This window comes from Oncorhynchus gorbuscha, unplaced genomic scaffold, assembly GCF_021184085.1.
Source record: "Oncorhynchus gorbuscha isolate QuinsamMale2020 ecotype Even-year unplaced genomic scaffold, OgorEven_v1.0 Un_scaffold_141:::fragment_3, whole genome shotgun sequence".
Lineage (NCBI taxonomy): Eukaryota > Metazoa > Chordata > Actinopteri > Salmoniformes > Salmonidae > Oncorhynchus > Oncorhynchus gorbuscha.
In genome coordinates, this window is record NW_025744684.1 from 802,452 (window position 1) to 827,784 (window position 25,333).

General features: G+C 44.4%; 1 protein-coding gene across 5 annotated transcripts in view; it reads right to left on the reverse strand.

Moving 5' to 3' along the window:
- The window catches only part of LOC124017065 (acyl-CoA-binding domain-containing protein 7-like), a 100,704-nt gene that overhangs the window by 5,739 nt on the left and 69,632 nt on the right, over window positions 1-25,333 (reverse strand). For 2 of the 5 annotated variants that reach the window (XM_046332454.1, XM_046332453.1), the window contains one exon: window positions 224-343. In XM_046332454.1, coding sequence (XP_046188410.1) covers window positions 224-343 — 120 coding nt within the window. Of the gene's footprint in view, window positions 1-223; window positions 344-545; window positions 719-834; window positions 959-1,552; window positions 1,684-2,005; window positions 2,114-2,432; window positions 2,517-2,629; window positions 2,732-2,812; window positions 2,939-3,018; window positions 3,113-3,206; window positions 3,316-4,676; window positions 4,802-5,535; window positions 5,718-7,926; window positions 8,052-8,149; window positions 8,270-14,751; window positions 15,287-25,333 lie in introns of those variants that run through there. The other 3 variants (XM_046332449.1, XM_046332450.1, XM_046332451.1) reach the window with 3 other exon arrangements.

Consider the following 25,333-nt stretch of genomic DNA (forward strand, 5'->3'; position numbering starts at 1 on the left):
TGATGTTGCATGGGGTCAGTGTGTGTGGATGTGTGTGTGTGTTTACTGGTCAAACTGTGGATGATGTTGCATGGGGTCAGTGTGTGTGGATGTGTGTGTGTGTTTACTGGTCAAACTGTGGATGATGTTGCATGGGGTCAGTGTGTGTGGATGTGTGTGTGTGTTTACTGGTCAAACTGTGGATGATGTTGCGTGGGGTCAGTGTGTAGGTGTGTTAGCCCACCTGTCATCTCCGATGCGGTAGAAGAACCCGTAGCCATGGTGCACCATGGGAGCAACCGCTCCCAGGACTGTGGTGTAGCCAACCAGACTGGTGGACAGGGTAAAGTTACCGCCCCCGCCACTGGAGAGAGAACACACACAAATGACAAAACACCATAAACACACACACACACACACACACACACACACACACACACACACACACACACACACACACACACACACACACACACACACACACACACACACACACACACACACACACACACACACACACACACACACACACACACACACACACACACACACACACACACACACACCTCTTGGAATACAGTGGATCAGTGAAAAGGTCTGGCATAAGAAGTCCCTCCTCCTTGGCGATCAGGTAAAGGCCCAGGAGATGTCTGTCAAAACCTTTTCCGTTCTGTGCCTCAGCCATCAGTTTGTTATGCTTGTTGAAGGCCAGCAGCAGGGCTTTCCTCTTAGCCTCAGCCTGGGAGACACACAGAAAGTCAGAGTGTAAGTATCCTGGTCGCCAGATTTACATGTATGGCATGACAATATATGAAGAACTAATCGTTTACTGGATACACACACTCTCACACTTACGCTGGCTGCAGGGAGGAGCATGGTATGGCACCAGTTCTGTGCCTCCAGGGTACAGGGCCTCATGGTCTCAGTCCTGCCATGGTAGAACCTTCTGGTCATCGCTGTCTCATAGCAACTACCTAACCTGGGAGGGGGGATTATCATCAATCATCAGTTATGGAGAGAATATTGGGGAGAAAGGATGGATGAAGTTGATGGATAGATGAATGTTGGGTGGATGGATGGATTAATTGGATGGATAGTGGATGCAGGGCCGGCTCCAAGCATAAGAGAATATAAGGCGTTAGTTAGGGCCCCAGGCCGCCCTCAACCTCACCCCAAATTAGAATAGACCAGTTACAAGGTCGAAATGAGGTTCTACACCAGCAATTTCTCTCTTGTTATGCTCTGGCAGTCAATCAATTCACCATGTCTTCTAACGTTTCTTAAATTGGTAAGTTAGTCTAGCCAGCTATCTAAACTTGTAATCATGGCTGAACCCCGACCAGGGTGTCTAAGGGCCCTGACCTCCAGGGGGCCCCTATTGATTTTGTTAGTCACTCACTCTATCATCATTAACATGGCATAAGTCACGGCAAAATGTGTAGAATTACAAGAAATTAGCTTTAAAACTGAAAATAATGTCTCTACACCCTATGGCCTAGCTTAGGCCCCAACAAAATCTCGCTTAGGGCCCCCAAAAGGCTAGAACCGGCCCTGACTGGATGGATGGTATTACCTCCCATGCTGTCTGTAATAAGCCAGTTGAAGGGCCAGTTGTATGAAGGTGTCTGGGTGGAGCTTCCTCTGTCTGATGGCTGCTTTCCCAAACGAGGTGAACGCATAACACACCACCTGCAAGTCCTGAGTCTGGAGACACACACACAGGTGTCTGTCAAACCAGATATCACACTGATTAGAGTTGTGTGTGTGTGGTGGGGAGAGTAAGGGCCTGTGAGGGTGTGTTTGTGATGAACACAACACCTGCGATGGTCCAATCTGACGACCAGGGAGATGCACAGAGTCATGAATGTGTGTGTGTGTGTGTGTGTGTGTGTGTGTGTGTGTGTGTGTGTGTGTGTGTGTGTGTGTGTGTGTGTGTGTGTGTGTGTGTGTGTGTGTGTGTGTGTGTGTGTGTGTGTGTGTGTGTGTGTGTGTGTGTGTGTGTGTGTGTGTGTGTGTGTGTGCTCACAGTCTCGAAGTACTGTTGCTTGGCATGTGCAACGTCACTCCTGACTCTGTCATCCACAGTGAAGACCAACTCTTCAGGAAGAGGCATAGGCCGCACCGTCTCAGAGCCCTACATAGACACACACATCAACAAATATACTGTTGCTTACTCACAGTGAAATGAACCTGTTTATTACCTGATACATGGCAGCATAATAGAGAGCCACCTTATCCTGTTGTTCTCAGGTGTGAGCTACGGCATAAAATCTTCTAAATAGAACCAGAGTGTAGTTTTATGCTGAGCCGGCATGCTTATGCCCAAGCGCCCAGAGTGTCCAACACTCAGCAATACTTATGCGTCCGGTTGAGCAGGCCAGTAAGGCACTTCGAATTAAGGGCAAACAAGATATACAGTCACTGAAAATAAGTTCAATAGACACAGAATTTACCTTCCACCTGCCGTCTGTAGCTTTTAGTTGCTGATCCACATAGTAACAGTGAGTTACCAGCACCATGGCATCATAGGGGGCATGCTGCAACACACACCAGCAATTAACATATATAGGAGCAGACTCACAACAAAACATCATTACACTACTGCTAACAGAGGAGCAATCATCTCTCTCTCTACAAAACAGTAACACACGTCACAATTGGATCCGAAGGTTCCGTCGGCGAAGGAGAGGGAGTTGTAGGACTTGTCTCCCCAGCGGATGGTGGGGTCTCCTGTCAGCGCTTCCCGGGTCACCTGGGGGCAAAGGCCAAAGGTCAGATTATACCATACTAAGGATGGTATGAATGCCTGTGGTGTGTGTGTGTGTGTACGTACTGGTGTGTAGTTCTCTGCAGTAGCGTAGGGTTTAGCATCGTCCAGTGAAACCACAAACAGACTGCTCTGGATGGTCTCTAAGATGGTCTTATTGGCTGGATCTATACCTATCAGATACTCCCTGGCCTACAGACACAGAGAGAGCGAGAGAAAGCAAGGTTTAGGGCATGGTGATGTCGATACTATACAGCCAACTTCACACACACCTTAGCCCAGCGTGTCCTCTCCTCTGAGGTGAGAGCGGCGACACCATCTCCCGCTGGCTCCCCTTCACAACACTGCTTCACATGGGTCAGCTGCCTACACATACACACACACACACAAAGGCACATAAATACATGCAAATATATGCAGATGCACACAAATATATCTAAATATCCACCGGCCAGAATACCTGAGCAGCTCTGGAGGGGTAAGAATGTGTCCGTCACACACTGCATCAAACGAGAAGAAACGCCCCTTACACATCACCACCACGTGGGAGGGGCATGGACCCTCGCTCTCTACAACACACAGAAAAAAGATCAATACATACAGCACCAGTCAAAAGTTTGGACACACCTACTCATTCCAGGGTTTTACTTGATTTTTTACAATTTTCTACATTGTAGAATAATAGTTAAGACATTAAAACTATGAAATAACACATGTGGAATCATGCAGTAACCAAAAATGTGTTAAACAAATCAACCTATATTTTATATTTGAGATTCTTCAAAGTAGCCACTCCTTGCCTTGATGGCAGCTTTGCACACTCTTGGCATTCTCTCAACCAGCTTCACCTGGAATGCTTATCCAACAGTTTTTAAGAAGTTCCCACATATGCTGAGCACTTGTTGGCTGCTTTTCCTTCACTCTGCGGTCCAACTGATCCCAAACCATCTCAATTGGGTTAGGTCGGGTGATTGTGGACGCCAGGTCATCTGATACAGCACTCCATCACTCTCCTTACTCAAATAGCCCTTATTTTGGGTCATTGTCCTGATGTGTTGGGTCATTGTCCTTTTGAAAAACAAATTATAGTCAAACCAGATGGGATGGCGTATCGATGCAGAATGCTGTGGTAGCGATGCTGGTTAAGTGTGCCTTGAATTCTAAATAAAGCTCTGAGTGTCACCAGCAAAGCACCCCCACACAATCACACCTCGTCCTCCATGCTTCACGGTGGGAACCCCACATGCAGAGATCATCTGTTCACCTACTCTGCATCTCACAAAGACACAAAAATCTGGACTCATCAGATCAAAAGACAGATTTCCACCGGTTTTATGTCCATTGCTCATGTTTCTTGGCCCAAGCAAGTCTCTTCTTATTATTGGTGTCCTTTAGCAGTGATTTCTTTGCAGCAATTCAACCATGAAGACCTGATTCAGCAGTCTCCTCTGAACAGTTGATGTTGAGATGTGTCTGTTACTTGAACTCTGTGAAGCACTTATTTGGGCTGCATTTTCTGAGGTTGGTAACTCTAATGAACTTGTCCTCTGCAACAGAGGTAACTCTGGGTCTTCATTTCCTGTGGCGGTCCTCATGAGCCAGTTTCATCATAGTGCTTGATGGTTTTTGTGACTGCACTTGAAGAAACGTTCAACGTTCCTGAAATTTTCCAGATTGACTGACCTTCATGTCTTAAAGTAATCAGTACACACACACACACACACACACACACACACACACACACACACACACACACACACACACACACACACACACACACACACACACACACACACACACACACACACACACACACACACACACACACACACACACACACACACACACCTAAATAAATAACAGAGTACTACACACAAAAACAAACCACAAACATCATATTGCATGGCGGTGTCGGGGGGGGGTCACCTACCTGTCTTAAAGTAGTTGATGATGGTATCCTTGGTGACTCCTGGAACTTTACATGTACAGAACAGCATTCTGAACTGGTCCATATCCAACACCACATTACCAGCTTTATGAGGGTCCAGCCTCTCCCTGTCGGGGACCACACAGTCAGAGAGTGTGTACTGAACGTGTGTGTTTAGGGACACTGGCCAACTAAATGCTTAGTTGCAGGTTCCTTCTCGACAACGGAACAACAATAAGAAATCAAATATAATAATATAAACATAAAGTAACTGGCTCAGTAGAATAGAATAAATATTTTAAACAACTATAATACAGGAAGACTTTATAGTTAAATAAAAACACGTGTTTTGGGGAAGGGGGGGATTGGAGGGCAAGTGTTTAAATTGTGCATTATGTCGCAATCGGAAGAGTCTGGTAGCAGTAGTTGTGATGTGTGTGTAACCTTAATACATATACACGGAGTGTACAAAACATTAGGAACACCTTCCTAATATTGAGTTGCACACCCTTTTGAACCTCAGAACAGCCTCAATTCATTGAAGCATGGACTCTACAAGGTGTCGAAAGCGTTCCACAGGGATTGGATGCTGGCCAATGTTGACTCCCCGTTCAAAAGGCACTTAAATATTTTATCTAAGCCCATTCAACTTCTGAATGAAACACATACAAACACAATCCATGTCTCAATTATCTCAAGGTTTAAAATCCTTCTTTAACCTGTCTCCTTTCCTTCATATAAACTGATTGAAGTGGATTTAACAGGTGACATCAATAAGTGATTATAGCTTTCACCTGGATTCACCTGGTCAGTCTATGTCATGGAAAAAACATGTTTTGTACACTCAATGTGAGTATCTTACGTGCGAAGCAGGTCCCAGTACTGTAGAGTGTGCCACATGCTTATGCTGGTCCTCTGTAGCTGTACTCCCTCTGTAGGGGGCCAGCAGTGCTCTAGGTAGGGTGCAGGACCTCCGAAGTTCACATTCAACTGGGAGGGGTAACGCAATTCCAGATAGGCTGCATCCAACCACCAGTCCTCCAACTGCAGGAAAACACACAGAATAAAGATGAAACAATGCAGGGAAACACCATAAAGATTCCCTTTCACAGTTGCTCAGGGTCGAGCATGGTGTGACCAGTTCCCACAGGTTCTAGCTGTGCAGTGTGTTGAGTGTAGAGGTCGACTGATTAATCGGAATGGCCGATTAATTAGGGCCGATTTCAAGTTTTCATAACAATCGGTAATCGGCATTTTTGGACTCCGATTACGTTGCACTCCACGAGGAGACTGCGTGGCAGGCTTACTACCTGTTATGCGAGTGCAGCAAGGAGCCACGGTAAGGTGCTAGCTAGCATTAAACTTATCTTATTAAAAAATATATATTTTAACATAATCACGAGTTAACTACACATGGTTGATGATATTACTATTTTATAAAGCACTGTCGTTGCACCAATGTGTACCTAACCATAAACATCAACACCTTTCTTAAAATCAATACACAAGTATATATTTTTAAACCTGCATATTTAGTTAATATTGCCTGCTAACATTAATTTCTTTTAACTAGAGAAATTGTGTCACTTCTCTTGCATTCTGTGCAACAGAGTCAGGGTATATGCAGCAGTTTGGGCCGCCTGGCTCGTTGCGAACTGTGTGAAGACCATTTCTTCCTAAAAAAGACAGCCACCTTCGCCAAACGGGGGATGATTTAACAAAAGCGCATTTGTGAAAAAAGCACAATCGTTGCACGAATGTACCTAACCATAAACATCAATGCCTTTCTTAAAATCAATACACAGAAGAATATTTTTTTTAACCTGCATATTTAGTTAAAAGAAATTCATGTTAGCAGGCAATATTAAACTAGGGAAATTGTGTCACCTCTTGCGTTCATTGCACGCAGAGTCAGGGTACATGCAACAGTTTGGGTCGCCTGGTTCGTTGCGAACTAATTTGCCAGAATTTTACATAATTATGAAATAGTATTGAAGGTTGTGCAATGTAACAGCAATATTTAGACTTATGGATGCCACCCGTTAGATAAAATACGGAATGGTTCCGTATTTCACTGAAAGAATAAACGTTTTGTTTTCTAAATGATAGTTTCCGGAATTGACCATATGAAAGACCTAAGGCTCGTATTACTGTGTGTTATTATATTATAATTAAGTCTATGATTTCTCTCTCTCAGAGGACCTGAGCCCTAGGACCATGCCCCAGGACTACCTGACATGATGACACCTGGCCGTGCTGCTGCGCCAGTTTCAACTGTTCTGCCTGTGATTATTATTTGACCATGCTGGTTATTTATGAACATTTGAACATCTTGGCCATGTTCTGTTATAATCTCCACCCGGCACAGCCAGAAGAGGACTGGCCACCCCACATAGCCTGGTTCCTCTCTAGGTTTCTTCCTAGGTTTTGGCCTTTCTAGGGAGTTTTTCTTAGCCACTGTGCTTCTACACCTGCATTGCTTGCTGTTTGGGGGTTTAGGCTGGGTTTCTGTACAGCACTTTGAGATATCAGCTGATGTACGAAGGGCTATATAAATAAATTTGATTTGATGATTTGATTTGATAGCGTAGTCTGACTGAGCTGTGGTAGCAGCAGCAGGCTCGTAAGCATTCATTCAAACAGCACTTTCCTGCGTTTACCAGCAGCTCTTCGCTGTGCTTCAAGCATTGCACTGTTTATGACTTCAAGCCTATCAACTCTCGAGATTAGGATGGCAATACTAAAGTACCTATTAGAACATCCAATAGTCAAAGTTATATGAAATACAAATGGTATAGAGAGAAATAGTCCTACAATAACTACAAACTAAAACGTCTTAATTAACTGAGAATATTGAAGACTCATGTTAAAAGCAACCACCAGCTTTCATATGTTCTCATGTTCTGAGCAAAAAACGTAAACGTTTTTTACATTGCACATATTGCACTTTTTCTTTCTTCTCCAACACTTTCTTTTTGCATTATTTAAACTAAATTAAACATGTTTCATTATTTATTTGAGAGTAAATAGATTTTATTGATGTATTATATTCAGTTAAATTAAAAGTGTTCATTCAGTATTGTTGTAATTGTCATTATTACAAGTATATATATATATATATATATATATATATATATATATATATATAAATATATATCGTCCGATTAATATATATCGGCTTTTTTGGTCCTCCAATAATCAGTATCGGTATTGAAAAATCATAATCGGTCGACCTCTAGTTGAGTGTGTGTACCCAGTTCCTGCGTGTCCTGGCTCTCTGCAGTAGTTTTTGGTGCAGGTCTTTGCCGATGCCTTCTCCAAACCTCTTCACTACGGCTGCAGTCACCTGGTACTCCTCCTCTGTAGCAAATGGCCGCACTGGAAAATACACACAGACATTTCAGTAACTAGACACATTTTCAACCAGGGTCCATGCTAATAGCGCTTCTCTGTCTCACATGCAGCTGGCATCTCACCTGCATCCAGGTACTTGGCGAGGCTCCCCTCTAGAGACGGTACAGGGAGAGGAGGCAGGCTATGCTGGTACTGGAATGTCCGCTCAGTGGGGAACTCTGACACCTGGTTGGTCATGTCACCTAAAGCACCAAAACACCTGGTTAGCCATGTTGTCACCTACAATAATAAAACACCCGGTTAGCCATGTTGCCACCTACAATACCAAAACACCGGGTTAGCCATGTTGTTACCTACAATACAAAAACACCTGGTTAGTCATGTTGTCACCTACACCACCAAAACACCTGGTTAGCCATGTTGTCCCCTATAGCACCCAAAAACCTGGTTCGCCATGTTGTCACCTACACCACCAAAACACCTGGTTAGCCATGTTGTCACCTACACCACCAAAACACCTGGTTAGCCATGTTGTCACCTACATTACGAAAACACCCGGTTAGCCATAGACTTACTGTCCCCTAGCCTGGTAGACTCTACGAATCCAAGTGTGGACTGAACAATCCTCCACTTTCGTCTAACTTTTAGATATATATTTTTTAAATTGTGGATCTTGGACCATACTAACTTTATGGGAGAGTGGGGTAAGTTGAGACATTTTTTAAGGGAAATTTAGTATTCTTTCTAAAAATATATATATTTCAGGATGTTGTGTATCCCTGGAAATAATCAGAATTAATGTAAACAGTTTTGAAAACATAGTTTGTCACACAAAAAATGGTCTCATGGGGTAAGTTGAGCTGCAGGACAGGGTAAATTAAATGAAGCGCCTTCAAATTTCTGTACTGAATGAAGTAACACCACTACCTTTTAAAACCATGTCTATCTTTATTTTCTAAACACATATTTAAAAAATACATTTTAATCACAATATTTCACAGTGGTTTAGATGGTACATTGATTCTCTATACCCCTCACACTCAACTCTGGACCTCGAAGCCAGTTCACTGCATTTTTTTCATTGCAAGATGGCGCCGACAGATGGTCGCCTCGCTTCGAGTCCTTAGGAAACTATGCGGTATTTAAAAAAAAGTATTATAAGCATTCGCTACACTCGCATTAACATCTGCATGTAACCAATAACATTTGATTTGATCAAGGACTGATTTAGCCCTGGGACATCAGGTGGGTGCAATTCATTATCAGGTAGAACAGAAAACCAGTAGGCTCCAGATCTTGTAGGATAAGAGTTGAATACCACTGCTCTACACACTGAGTACACAAAACATTAGGAACACCTTCTTAATATTGAGTTGCACCCCCCTTTGCCCTCAGAAGAGCCTCACTTCATTGGGGAATGGACTCCACAAGGTGTCGAAAGCATTCAACAGAGATGCTGGCCCAAGTTGACTCCAATGCTTTGTCAAGTTGACTGGATGTGCTTTGGGTGGTGGACCCCTCTTGATACAGACGGGAAACTGTTGAGCGTTAAAAACCCAGCAGCATTGCAGTTCTTTTTTGTATATTTTTTTCTTTGACCCTCTTTTTCGATATTGTCTCAAAGCTGCAACTTTCCAACAGGCTCGGGAGAGGCGAAAGTGGAGTCATGCATTCTCCAAAACATCACCTGCCTAACATCACTCCTTAACCAATGTGTCGGAGGAAACACTGTTCAACTGGCGACCGGTGTCGGCCCGCAGACACTCGGCCCACCACAAGGAGTCGCTAGAGCGCGATGAGACAAGTAAAGCCCCACCGGCCAAACCCTCCCCTAACCCAGACGACGCTGGGCCAATTGTACACAGGCCTATGGGAATCTCAGCCACAGCCGGTTGTGGCACAGCCCAGGAATGACCCCGAGTCTGTAGTAACATCTCAGTCCGCTGCGCCACTCAGGAAGCCCTAGTGTTGCAGTTCTTGACACACTCAAACCGGTGCACCTGGCATCTACTACCATACCCCATTCAAAGGCCATTAAATATTTTGTCTTGTCAAGTCACCCTTGCAATAATGCATTGCATTATGCCTGAATTTAAAATAAAATAAATTATTTGCTCAACTTGCCATTGGCTCAATTTACTCCAAGGTAAACATTTACTATATTAGCCCACACAGCTACAAGGATGCACTTTCATGCTAGGTTTCAGACCTCATACTGAAGCTTATAGACACCCCAGCAACTACTCTTCCTGGAGTCCAAAAACATTAAGGCACTTACTATTATGCGGACCCAAGAGCAGACTCAGACAAGGAGACTGGGATAATATAACCATGGTATTTATTGAAAAACAAGGGTGGCACAGTGGCTAAGGGCGCTGTACTGCAGTGCCAGCGGTGTCACCAGAGACCCTGAAGAAAGAAAAAGTGCAAACACATCATCTTCTTCACACAGCACGCATGCTGTGTGAAGAAGCAGTGCAGTTGGGTTGGAATGTGTTTGCACTTTTTCTTTCTTCTGCAGTACAGCATCCAACCTGGAAGCCAGCCGCACCAATGTGTCGGCGGAAACACAGTGCACCTGGCGACCCTGGCTAGCGTGCACCGCGCCCGGCTCGCCACAGTAGTCGCTGGTGTGTGATGAAACAAGGATAAACCCTACTGACCCTACTGACCAAAACCTTCCTAACCCGGACGACGCTAGGCCAATTGTGCGGCGCCCCACGGTCGCCCCACGGACCCCCAGGTCGCAGCCGGCTGCGACAGAGCCTGGGCACGAATCTAGAGTCTCTGGTGGCACAGTGCAGTGCAGTGTTCTAGACCACTGCGCCACCCGGGAGGAATCAATAAAGTCTATTTAATCTCAAATAAATAATGAAACATGTTTAATTTGTTTTAAATAATGCAAAAACAAAGTGTTGGCGAAGAAACAAAAAGTGCAATATGTGCAATGTAAAAAAGCTAACGTTTAAGTTCCTTGCTCAGAAGATGAGAACATATGAAAGCTGGTGGTTCTTTTTAACATGAGTCTTCAATATTCCCAGGTAAGAAGTTTTAGGTTGTAGTTACTTTTGTAGGCACTTTAGTATTGCCAGCCTAATCTCGGGAGTTGACAGGCTTGAAGTCATAAACAGCGCTGCTAGGAGTTGCTGACAAACACAGTAAAGTGCTGTTTGAATGCTTACATGCCTGCTGCTGCCTACCACCGCTCTGTCAGACTGCTCTATCAAATAGCAAATCATAGACTTAATTACAATATAATAAAGGCACAGAAATACGAGCCTTAGGTCATTAATATGGTCAAATCCGGAAACTATTATTTCGAAAACAAAACGTTTATTCTTTCAGTGAAATAATGTTATATTGCTGTTACATTGCACAACCTTCAATGTTATGTCACATTTATGCCAAATTCTGTCAAATTAATTACGGTCTTTGTTAGGAAGAAATGGTCTGAGCCAGGCAGCCCAAACTGCTGCATATACTGAGTCTGCTTGCACTGAACGCAAGAGAAGTGACACAATTTCCATAGTTAATATTTCCTGCGAACATTAAATTATTTTAACTAAATATGCAGGTTTAAAAAATATATACTTGTGTATTGATTTTAATTAAGGCATTGATGTTTATGGTTAGGTACATTGGTGCAACGATTGTGCTTTTTTCGCGAATGCGGTTTTGTTAAATCATCACCCGTTTGGCGAAGTAGGCTATGATTCAATGATAAATTAACAGGCCTCGCATTGATTATATGCAACGCAGGACAAGCTAGATAAACTAATAATATCATCAACCATGTGTAGTTAATTTGTGATTATGTTAAGATTGATTGTTTTTATAAGATAAGTTTAATGCTAGCTAGTAACTTACCTTGGCTCCTTGCTGCACTAGTGTAACAGGTGGTCAGCCTGCCACGCAGTCTCCTCGTGGATTGCAATCGGCCATAATCGGCATCCAAGAGTGTGGATTACTGATTGTTATGAAAACTTGAAATCGGTCCTAATTAATCGGCCATGCCTGTTTACAATCCTAGGTTACTCAAAGCAGTTCATTCACCTCAATTTCCTCATTATTCATTACAATATTTAGTTGAGGTTTAGGGTTTAGTGAATGATTTGTCCCAAATACAATTTTGAGTTTTTTAAATATTTATTAACTTATTCCTACATTCAGCTCTTTGTTAAGTGTTGCAGTCATTTCAGTCACTGTAGTAGCTGACATGTATAATGGTAAGGGAAAGGGGGATACCTTGTCAGTTGTACAACTGAATGCACACAACTGAAATGTGTCTTCCACATTTAACCTAACCCCTCTAAATCTGAGAGTCGCAGATGTCCATGTCTTCAGCGCCCAGGGAACTGCTTTGCTCAGTTAACTGCTTTGCTCAGGGGCAGAATGACAGAGTTTTACCATGTCAGCTCAGGGACTCGATCCAGCAACCTTCTGTTTACTAGCCCAACGCTCTAACCACTAGGCTACCTGCCGTAGTGTTCAGTCATTCGCATACATAGACACACTGGCATGTCGTTGGTAAAAATTGAAAAAAGTAAGGGGCCTAGACGGCTACCCTGGAGGATCCCTGATTCTACCTGGATTACATTGGAGAGGACTGCACCCTCGGTGTTCGACTATCCACATTACAGCAGGGGGTGTAAAGCCATAACACATATGTTTTTCCAGAAGCAGACTATGATCGATAACGTCAAAAGCTGCACTAAAGTCTAACAAAACAGTCCCCAGAAACTTTTGATCATAAATGTATCACAGCCAATCATCAGTCATGCGTGTAAGTGCTGTGCTTCCCAATAAGCATGCTGAAAGTCTGTTGTCAATTTGTTTACTGCAAAACAGCCTTGTATCTAGTCAAAGACTGTAAAAAAGCCTGTCCCTTTAAGAACAGTGATGACATCACAGCTATCACAAGCTGGCAGAGTGTTTAGTTCATTACCAAGTGCAGCTGGCAACCTACTGCTGTGAACACAAATCTCAGTTTTGGACATTATTTTTTTTATGGACAATTTATTAATCACTGTGTGTGAAAACCAAAACTGGTAGTAATGTATATGTTTTCCCCTTGTTTTACTGACGAAGTTGTCAATAGTTAAAGAATATTTTTGTAATTTTTACAGCATTATGGGTCTCGTTTTTATGCTAGCTATCTAACATTTTTAGCAACATTTTGTTAGCTGGTTAGTCTGATGTTGCTAGCCACTTGTATTTTCGTTTCAGTCATTGGTTTAGTATAACAGATGAGAGCTGTATATCTTGTTTGTTATTGCTAAAGTAATGTACTGTAATGAAACAGCAGGGAGCAGGTCTCGAACCCTCGACCTTCTAGCCCGAGGTCAGGCTGTGCCGCAAAAGCATGCTCGTGCGGCAGGGTCAATTTCCGCGCTTATAAAACCCAGGGTCGTTACAGTACATTATCTTAGTATTGATGCCATTGTATTCATATTTGTTATTTCCAGATCACATCTTGTTTGGATAAATGGACAATTAATTGGATAATACCAGCTGAGTGATTTAGCACAGAATTGCAAACATTGTTAATCTCCAATCAACATTAAAGAACCCTAAACTGAGGAACTGTCTTTCTCACCGTTTCTCTAATAAGAGTACAATCTCCATAACACTAACCTACTCAATCAATGTATACATTCCAGAGGCATCAACCTCTAATTTGAAAACAAAAGAATCTCCATGTTTTCCAAAAGTTTACAAAGGGTTGGTAACAGGCTGATTGGTCAGCTATTTGAGCCAGTAAAGGGGGCTTTCGTATTCTTGGGATGCAGAATGACTTTTGCTTCCCCTCCAGGCTTGAGGGCACACACTTTCTAGTAGGCTTAGATTGAAGATATGACAAATAGGAGTGGCAATATCATCCGCTATTATCCTCAGTCATTTTCAATCCAAGTTGTCAGAACCAACAATAATTTGTTCCTCTTCCACATTCGCTTTGTGGAATTCAAAATGACAATGCTTGTCTGCGTTTGTTGTTGGCATGTCATGCCTACGTTTGCTAATATTGCCAATTTAAAAAATAATTAAAGTAGTTGGCAATATCAGAGGGTTCATCTGATTCGATTAATTATGGAGCCGAGTTTGCATTTTTATAGAACAACCTTTAAAATGATTTACTTTGATTTAGATACAAGCATCATGAAACCTCCCAAAAAATGTATGACTTGATGAAATTCCCGTTTTTTGGACCTAACGTTAACTTCCTTACAACTTTTCCATATTTCGCCAAATTATAAATGTTGTTTGTGGTTTCCTAGAAAAAAGGGTGGCTCAACCTACCCCTTTGGATCAATGTACCCCAATCTCCCCTACTACAGTAGTCATTATCTACAAAGATAGTTGTAGAATTTGTAGATGGGCAATTCCATTGTAACGGAATTACTCTGAGACTCAGGGTTTTCACTTTAAAATGTATGCCAAACAAAACCCATTGATTTCAAAGTTTAACAAACCATACAACCAAATCGGAGTATCAGAGTAATTCCACATAAACATGAAAATTGCCCAGCTAGCTAGACTCGCAGGCCAGATGCAACTTTTATTATTCGAGATCAAATTCCATCTTTTGCGAGGCGGCGCAGCCTTGTACCAATCGTATTAATAAGCACGTTTATAGCACAATTGCTCAGCAATTGATTACCATATGAATTCTGGCTACATAACCATATGATCAAACATAGTTAGTTAGCGAGTCAGTTCTACTTACTGCAGAAACAAGTGCACTAGCTTGCTATAAAATAGTTGGCCCCTTGCATTGTTTTCACGGCTCGAATGTAGGTCCGTTTCAGTTTGCAGTCCGATCGAAGCAGCTTAATCCCACAAACACGACAAGCAAACTCACCGTAGTATTTTGCGATATTCTGCAAATTCCGATATGTGAAAAGTTGTTTTCGCTCGTCCATTCAAAATAAAAATAATGTTGCGGCTATTTTTTAGACTAGACTAGAGGAAGGCGCTTGCGGTAGTTTGTGTTGTTGCTCCGCTCGTGGGGTATGCAGCGCTTCTCATCACCTTTCACCCAGTAAGAGGTCAAGGCTAGAAAGGCTACAGCTTTTGTCAAAAGTGTATTTATTTTGGCCTTTGAGCTAACTCTGACCTTTTTCCAAATATTAACCTAATTCTCCTAACGTGCTACGTTAATTATCCTAACATGCTGTGTAAATTCTCCTAACCTGCTACGAAAAGTCAAATTTGACAAAAGCTCTATACTGTCTAGTCAACCCCAGTTTACTGACTGCCAACACCCGGAAGAGAGAAGTGGTGATATTATTACACGTGACTTGGCTTTTCATTCTTCATGATATCTATTGTGAGACTACTAAAACACACTACTCTTAAAATTGTTGTTCTTTACACGAGGCCAGATGTGCATGCATTCTTGTACTGTTGCACTTTTAGATGGTGCATTGTCAGCATTAGATCCTGGTGCATTACCTGCCATGACAGTGTATATGAAACATCACAAACTGTGAACAGTGATGATCACGGCACCATACAGATGACAGAAACAGCATCATTTTAAGGCTGTGTTACACATTTAATGCGCAATGGGTTGTATCATAACTGTGTATTAGTACAATTTTTTACATAATAATAATACATATATATATATCTCAAAACAAGTACATAAAGGCTTCATAATTCATAGAGGTCACGTTAACTGACTGATATTATCTCATAGAATACAACATATTAGATCTCCTAAACCAACATTTCTGTGTATATCCCAAAACCCCATTCTTTCCCGATTAGAAATGGCCAACAAAGCAAAGACAGAAAATGCTAACTAATTTCTGTTTTTGAGGACTGGCTAGCTAGCTGGCTAGCTCTATATGCAACTGGATTTCCAACATTTGAAGCCTTGAAAATAGAATTTGAATTATGAAGTCTAAAACAAACATTTACCTGTTAGCTAGGCAAGTTGTTGTATTTTAAAGCTTAAAGCCAGACTCAGTAAGTCTCATTTACATAATTTGTGATTACGAAGTGAGTTCATAAATACATTTTGACTATCTACACCGATTTTTGAGCACTCTCGTTTGAATGTGCCAGAGTGAAGAATAACTGATGAATTTACAAACGCATGACACCCACAATATGACAGGTGTCAGTAAAGGTTGGCAAAAAAACAATAAAATTGTTGCTAGCAGCACAGTTAGTCACTCATGTTGCAATTGTGGTGGGAACCATGGAATGCCCAACAAGGGTGAAAGAGAATGAGGTGTCTGAAGCCAGGGCTATCCAGAGCATTTCATATGCAGCGGCTGTTAAAAGGTTTGATGGTTCGAATGGTGCTCCTGAAGAGTCCATGGTGGTGGATAGGCCTTCACTGAAGGCTGCAGGGGTTTCCTTTCAAATCAAATGTTTGATTTTATTTAAAAGCAGGGATTGCTTTTTAGCAGCAGGACCAAGATATGTTAAGGGTTAAGAAGGTGGACTTTGTGGCCTTTATAGCCAATGTTGATTAATGGCACAGCCGAGGTGGAGAGGAAGTCCAGGAAAATAGATATCACTGTCGTTGCGGTGGAGACTTCGTGTGGGGGAGTTGCATGAAGTATTGTCACAAGCCTTACTTCCCTCTCAGGTCATCGAGCCTGAGAAGGGAGATATTCAGATTCGAAGGAAGGCATTTTGGTTTTGTCAATGTTTTTTTATTGTTTTATTTTGGTGTGGGTTAAGTTAGTTTTTCCTATCACGCATGGGTAGTATTTTTACCTTGTCCAGTTGGTGGCAGTAATACACCTATTTGGGTTGTAGTCTGCCATAAAACCCACAGAAGAATAAGAATAATTTACAGTCACCAAACACCATACCCAAACTTTATCAAGTCAAACAGTTTGCGATAGTTTGACTATGATTGGTGCTAAAACAATTGTAATTGTTTCATTATTAACCACAATCTATTTAAAAATGCATTGGTTTGTTATGAAAAAGAATGCTGTTTGCATTTAAAGTAGAACTTTTTAATATATATAAACAAAGTGCATATAAATCTAACCATTCAAAACGAATACAACCTTAACAGCATAATAGAATATTGCACCATATCAAATAAAAATAAATAACAATGTGCAAAACTGTAGCATCCCACTTAAAACATTAAACTGGTCCCTCTTTTCTCTCTCTTCTTTATTACCATGTTATAACCAGCCGCACACAGCATCCAAACAGCAGACGTTTCTGGCACTACTGCTGGTGCTTCTGCTCCATCTTCTTCCTGTTGCCCTGGTGTCTGAGCCAGCTGACTGCTGGGACAGTCCCTCCCTGCTGCTGAGGTTATTCTTTGAAGAATGAAATGACATGTAACCGACCTGTAAGAAGTGGCACAGCCAGAAGAGGACTGGCCACCCCACATAGCCTGGTTCCTCTCTAGGTTTCTTCCTAGGTTTTGGCCTTTCTAGGGAGTTTTTCCTAGCCACCGTGCTTTTACGCCTGCATTGTTTGCTGTTTGGGGTTTTAGGCTGGGTTTCTGTACAGCACTTTGAGATATCAGCTGATGTACGAAGGGCTATATAAATACATTTGATTTGATTTGATTTGAGTGGTTACCCTTGAAGTCCAGCAGTCAGTGGTAAGGCAAACTGCAGTAGCTTTTTGGACTCTTTCCCACACTGAAGCCTGTGTGCTCTTGTACAGTTGTGGAATAAGTGATCTTGAAATGATTTTCCTGCTTGGAATTGTGTACATTGGATTTAGATTATTGCTAGAATTTCTTAAACCTCTGTCCTCCACGGTCGAAAATGGCTGGAAATCGGTGGCAATCATTTAGCCAATGCAATATCAAATTGGCCTTGTTTTGCTTCAGACATAGACTTTGGCATTAACTTGCCCATAGAAGACTGCGTTGCTGTGGGTCACGGAGTAGGTCTACTTGTGTGCTGCCATCCTGTTAAAAGGTAACAGATTATTTTATTACAATGGTTAAATTGGATTTTCATTGTGTTCAATGGTGTTATTTGCCCCCTAGTGGCGATTTCTGGTACTTAGAGAGACGACGCAAACAGGAAGTACAGAATTTGTTTTGCACGCATAGAGCAGCTACAAACAACGCTACGTTGCAGGTCTTTCAATGTAGTTATTTCTTGTCACGCTTCAGCCTTGGAAAAATATTTGTTTTTTCACAACATAAACTTTTTCAATATATTCATTCAAGAAAAGTCACGCCTTGGGAGTTTTATTGAAGACTTAGTTGTTAGCTATCTGTCTAGTTTTGCATGGGAACGCAACTCAAGGGCAGAATAGTGAAAAAACATCATCACAGCGGGCTCAAGCACAAGAATAACTGCACACGATGGTTATGTTTCTACGTTCATCAGCCAACAAAGCCTCTTATCCTAGGGAAGACCAGCAGTCTACGATGCAACAACCAGAGCCAGGTGTTCAACAGAGAGAGATGGAAGAGCCTCTTCAGCACATTGGGACCAAGTCTCAATCTACAAGATCAAGGTCATCAAAACAGTCAAGCAGATCCTCAACGGCGAGTTCTGCAGCCGTCAAAGCACGCACCAAGGCAGACGCAGCGCGTGCACAAGTCCCCTATGCTGAGAAGGAAGCTTCTGTGATGAAGCAAAAAGCTGACCTCGAGGCAACTTTATATGTTCTCCGAGTTGAGAGAGCAGCTGCTGCTGCATTGGCTGAAGCTGCAGCCTTTGAAGAAGCTGTAGGATCAGAACGCAGAGAGCTTCGCAAAGAACTAGACACAAGGACACAGCCCTTAAGTCCAGTCCAACATACATGTGAGTATGTGCAACAACATGCTAGGCCCTACTTTGCTGAACTTCCATTTTAAGTGGAGAAACAAGAGCTTAGTGTTGACCCAGCTACATGCCATAATCCAGAAAGTCGCAAACAACAGAACATGAGCAGAGACTCTCCGTTCAAAAGAAATGAACAGCGGCATGGTGGAAATGGAAAGCAAGCCCACTTCCAGTCACACACACACACACACAACTCCCCTGAGTCACAAGTGGCACCAGACCTCATCAAGTACCTCCTACGACGTGAGATGGTGAGTTCCGGACTCCTGAAGTTTGATGATCGCCCTGAAAATTATTGGGCATGGAAAGCATCCTTTCTCAATGCGACCAGAGACTTGAATTTATCAGCCAGGGAAGAGTTAGATCTAATTACCAAGTGGCTAGGGGCAGAGTCGTCTGAGCAAGCAAACAGAATTAGATCTGTCCATATTTTCAACGCAACAGCAGGGCTTAACATGGTCTGGCAATGACTAGAAGAGTGCTATGGTACACCCGAAGTGATCGAGAATGCACTGTTGAAGAAAATTGATGATTTTCCAAAACTGGCTAACAAAGACAGTCACAAACTAAGAGAATTAGGTGACATTCTTCTCGAACTGGAGTGTGCTAAAGTAGAAGGGTACCTTCCAGGCCTCGCTTATCTGGACACATCTCGGGGGGTAAACCCTATTGTAGAGAAACTTCCATTCAGTTTACAAGAAAAATGGATAGCACAGGGATCCAAATATAAGGAGGACTATCGGGTAGCATTCCCACCATTCTCGTTCTTCTCGAGATTCATCAGGAGCCAGGCGAAAATTAGAAATGACCCCAGCTTCACCCTCTACACCTCAACTAACCAGGTGTCCATGAAAAGTGAGAAACCTGCCAGGTACAGCAGCAAGACAACTGTGACTGTATACAAGACAGATGTGTCTTCTGAGGCCCCAGACCACCAAACCAAACCCAGTAAGACAAAGGTTGAAAACCCTGACCGTCACTGCCCAATACATAACAAGCCTCATCCTCTTAAAAAGTGTCGTGGGTTTAGATACAAAACTCTAGATGAGCGCAAATCATATCTCAAAGACAATGGCATTTGTTTCCGATGTTGTGGGTCAACTCAGCACAGAGCTAAAGACTATAAGGTTTCAATCAAGTGCTCTGAGTGCGACAGCGACAGGCATCTTGCTGCTCTTCATCCAGGCCCAGCCCCTACAAATACAGACACCGCTACAGCAGAGACAGAGCATGGCGGGGAGCAAGGTGACGATGCTCTTCTATCTGTCACCTCAAAGTGTACAGAGATCTGTGGTGAGGCAGTCAATCCAAGATCATGTGTCATGTTTTGTCATTGATTATCATGTCTTGTCCCTGTGCTTCCCCTTCTATTCGTTTCCCTCTGCTGGTCTTATTAGGTTCTTTCCCTCTTTCTATCCCTCTCTCTCCCCCTCCCTCTCTCACTCTCTCGCTCTCTCTTCTCTCTATCGTTCCGTTCCTGCTCCCAGCTGTTCCTATTCCCCTAATCAATCATTTAGTCTTCCCACACCTGTTCCTTATCTTTTCCCCTGATTAGAGTCCCTATTTCTTCCCTTGTTTTCCGTTCCTGTCCTGTCGGATCCTTGTCTATTATTCACCGTGCTGTGTCTATGTATTGCCCTGTCGTGTCGTGTTTCCCTCAGATGCTGCGTGGTGAGCAGGTGTCTGAGTCTGCTACGTTCAAGTGCCTTCCCGAGGCAACCTGCAGTTCTTGATCAAGTCTCCAGTCTGTTCTCGTCATTACGAGTAGTATTATGCCTTTTGTTTGTAAAGTAACTTTACTGGATTAAAAACTCTGTTTTCGCCAAGTCGCTTTTGGGTCCTCATTCACCTGCATAACAGAAGGATCCGACCAAGGAATGGACCCAGCGACTACAGATGCTCGTAACACTGCCGTCGAGATCCAAGGAGCCATGCTCGGCAGACACGAGCAGGAATTGTCTGCTGCTCGCCATGCCGTGGAGAACCTGGCCGCTCAGGTTTCCGACCTCTCTGGACAGTTCCAGAGTCTTCGTCTCGTGCCACCTGTTACTTCCTGGCCTGCCGAGCCTCCGGAACCTAGGGTTAATAACCCACCTTGCTACTCCGGGCAGCCCACGGAGTGCCGCTCCTTTCTCACCCAGTGTGATATTGTGTTCTCTCTCCAACCCAACACATACTCTAGCGAGAGCTCGGGTTGCTTACGTCATTTCACTCCTTACTGGCCGGGCTCGAGAGTGGGGCACAGCTATCTGGGAGGCAAGGGCTGATTGTTCTAACAATTACCAGAACTTTAAAGAGGAGATGATTCGGGTTTTTGACCGTTCAGTTTTTGGTAGGGAGGCTTCTAGGGCCCTGGCTTCCCTATGCCAAGGTGATCGATCCATAACGGATTACTCTATAGAGTTTCGCACTCTTGCTGCCTCTAGTGACTGGAACGAGCCGGCGCTGCTCGCTCGTTTTCTGGAGGGACTCCACGCAGTGGTCAAAGATGATATTCTCTCTCGGGAGGTTCCTTTCAGTGTGGACTCTTTGATTGCTCTCGCCATCCGCATAGAACGACGGGTAGATCTTCGTCACCAAGCTCGTGGTAGAGAGCTCGCGTCAACGGTGTTTCCCTGCTCCGCATCGCAACCATCTTCCTCCTCTGGCTCAGAGACTGAGCCCATGCAGCTGGGAGGTATTCGCATCTCGACCAAGGAGAGGGAACGGAGGATCACCAACCGCCTGTGCCTCTATTGCGGATTTGATGGACATTTTGTCGATTCATGTCCAGTAAAAGGCCAGAGCTCATCAGTAAGCGGAGGGCTACTGGTGAGCGCTACTACTCAGGTCTCTTCATCTAGATCCTGTACTACTATGTCGGTCCATCTACGCTGGACCGGTTCGGGTGCTACATGCAGTGCCTTGATTGACTCTGGGGCTGAGGGTTGTTTCATGGACGAAGCATGGGCTCGGAAACATGACATTCCTTTCAGACAGTTAGACAAGCCTACGCCCATGTTTGCCTTAGATGGTAGTCATCTTCCCAGTATCAGATTTGAGACACTACCTTTAACTCTCACAGTATCTGGTAACCACAGTGAGACTATTTCTTTTTTGATTTTTCGTTCACCTTTTACACCTGTTGTTTTGGGTCATCCCTGGCTAGTATGTCATAATCCTTCTATTAATTGGTCTAGTAATTCTATCCTATCCTGGAACGTTTCTTGTCATGTGAAGTGTTTAATGTCTGCCATCCCTCCCATTTCTTCTGTCCCCACTTCTCAGGAGGAACCTGGCGATTTGACAGGAGTGCCGGAGGAATATCATGATCTGCGCACGGTCTTCAGTCGGTCCCGAGCCAACTCCCTTCCTCCTCACCGGTCGTATGATTGTAGTATTGATCTCCTTCCGGGGACCACTCCTCCTCGGGGTAGACTATACTCTCTGTCGGCTCCCGAACGTAAGGCTCTCGAGGATTATTTATCTGTGTCTCTTGACGCCGGTACCATAGTGCCTTCTTCTCTCTCCGGCCGGGGCGGGGTTCTTTTTGTTAAGAAGAAGGACGGTACTCTGCGCCCCTGCGTGGATTATCGAGGGCTGAATGACATAACGGTTAAGAATCGTTATTCGCTTCCCCTTATGTCATCAGCCTTCGAGATTCTGCAGGGAGCCAGGTGCTTTACTAAGTTGGACCTTCGTAACGCTTACCATCTCGTGCGCATCAGAGAGGGGGACGAGTGGAAAACGGCGTTTAACACTCCGTTAGGGCATTTTGAGTACCGGGTTCTGCCGTTTGGTCTCGCCAATGCGCCAGCTGTTTTTCAGGCATTAGTTAATGATGTTCTGAGAGACATGCTGAACATCTTTGTTTTTGTCTATCTTGACGATATCCTGATTTTTTCACCGTCACTCGAGATTCATGTTCAGCACGTTCGACGTGTTCTACAGCGCCTTTAGAGAATTGTCTCTACGTAAAGGCTGAGAAGTGCTCTTTTCATGTCTCCTCCGTTACTTTTCTCGGTTCCGTTATTTCCGCTGAAGGCATTCAGATGGATTCCGCTAAGGTCCAAGCTGTCAGTGATTGGCCCGTTCCAAGGTCACGTGTCGAGTTGCAGCGCTTTTTAGGTTTCGCTAATTTCTATCGGCGTTTCATTCGTAATTTCGGTCAAGTTGCTGCCCCTCTCACAGCTCTTACTTCTGTCAAGACGTGTTTTAAGTGGTCCGGTTCCGCCCAGGAGCTTTTGATCTTCTAAAAGAACGTTTTACGTCCGCTCCTATCCTCGTTACTCCTGACGTCACTAGACAATTCATTGTCGAGGTTGACGCTTCAGAGGTAGGCGTGGGAGCCATTCTATCCCAGCGCTTCCAGTCTGACGATAAGGTTCATCCTTGCGCTTATTTTTCTCATCGCCTGTCGCCATCTGAGCGCAACTATGATGTGGGTAACCGTGAATTAGCCCTAGGCGAATGGCGACAGTGGTTGGAGGGGGCGACCGTTCCTTTTGTCGTTTGGACAGACCATAAGAACCTTGAGTACATCCGTTCTGCCAAACGACTTAATGCCCGTCAAGCTCGTTGGGCGTTGTTTTTCGCTCGTTTCGAGTTTGTGATTTCTTACCGTCCGGGTAGCAAAAACACCAAGCCTGATGCCTTATCCCGTCTGTTTAGTTCTTCTGTGGCTTCTACTGATCCCGAGGGATTCTTCCTTATGGGCGTGTTGTCGGGTTGACAGTCTGGGGAATTGAAAGACAGGTTAAGCAAGCACTCACGCACACTGCGTCGCGCGCGCTTGTCCTAGTAACCTCCTTTTCGTTCCTGTTTCCACTCGTCTGGCTGTTCTTCAGTGGGCTCACTCTGCCAAGTTAGCTGGTCATCCCGGTGTTCGAGGCACTCTTGCGTCTATTCGCCAGCGCTTTTGGTGGCCGACTCAGGAGCGTGACACGCGCCGTTTCGTGGCTGCTTGTTCGGACTGCGCGCAGACTAAGTCGGGTAACTCTCCTCCTGCCGGTCGTCTCAGACCGCTCCCCATTCCTTCTCGACCATGGTCTCACATCGCCCTAGACTTCATTACCGGTCTGCCTTTGTCTGCGGGGAAGACTGTGATTCTTACGGTTGTCGATAGGTTCTCTAAGGCGGCACATTTCATTCCCCTCGCTAAACTTCCTTCCGCTAAGGAGACGGCACAAATCATCATCGAGAATGTGTTCAGAATTCATGGCCTCCCGTTAGACGCCGTTTCAGACAGAGGCCCGCAATTCACGTCACAGTTTTGGAGGGAGTTCTGTCGTTTGATTGGTGCGTCCGTCAGTCTCTCTTCCGGGTTTCATCCCCAGTCTAACGGTCAAGCAGAGAGGGCCAATCAGACGATTGGTCGCATACTACGCAGCCTTTCTTTCAGAAACCCTGCGTCTTGGGCAGAACAGCTCCCCTGGGCAGAATACGCTCACAACTCGCTTCCTTCGTCTGCTACCGGGTTATCTCCGTTTCAGAGTAGTCTGGGTTACCAGCCTCCTCTGTTCTCATCCCAGCTTGCCGAGTCCAGCGTTCCCTCCGCTCAAGCGTTTGTCCAACGTTGTGAGCGCACCTGGAGGAGGGTGAGGTCTGCACTTTGCCGTTACAGGGCACAGACTGTGAGAGCCGCCAATAAACGCAGGATTAAGAGTCCAAGGTATTGTTGCGGCCAGAGAGTGTGGCTTTCCACTCGCAACCTTCCTCTTACGACAGCTTCTCGTAAGTTGACTCCGCGGTTCATTGGTCCGTTCCGTGTCTCCCAGGTCGTCAATCCTGTCGCTGTGCGACTGCTTCTTCCGCGACATCTTCGTCGCGTCCATCCTGTCTTCCATGTCTCCTGTGTCAAGCCCTTTCTTCGCACCCCGTTCGTCTTCCTCCCCCCTCCCGTCCTTGTCGAGAGCGCACCTATTTACAAGGTACGTAAGATCATGGACATGCGTTCTCGGGGACGGGGTCACCAATACTTAGTGGATTGGGAGGGTTACGGTCCTGAGGAGAGGAGTTGGGTTCCGTCTCGGGACGTGCTGGACCGTTCACTTATTGATGATTTCCTCCGTTGCCGCCAGGATTCCTCCTCGAGTGCGCCAGGAGGCGCTCGGTGAGTGGGGGTACTGTCATGTTTTGTCATTGATTATCATGTCTTGTCCCTGTGCTTCCCCTTCTATTCTTTTCCCTCTGCTGGTCTTATTAGGTTCTTTCCCTCTTTCTATCCCTCTCTCTCCCCCTCCTCTCTCACTCTCTCGCTCTCTCTTCTCTCTATCGTTCCGTTCCTGCTCCCAGCTGTTCCTATTCCCTAATCAATCATTTAGTCTTCCCACACCTGTTCCTTATCTTTTCCCCTGATTAGAGTCCCTATTTCTTCCCTTGTTTTCCGTTCCTGTCCTGTCGGATCCTTGTCTATTATTCACCGTGCTGTGTCTATGTATTGCCCTGTCGTGTCGTGTTTCCCTCAGATGCTGCGTGGTGAGCAGGTGTCTGAGTCTGCTACGTTCAAGTGCCTTCCCGAGGCAACCTGCAGTTCTTGATCAAGTCTCCAGT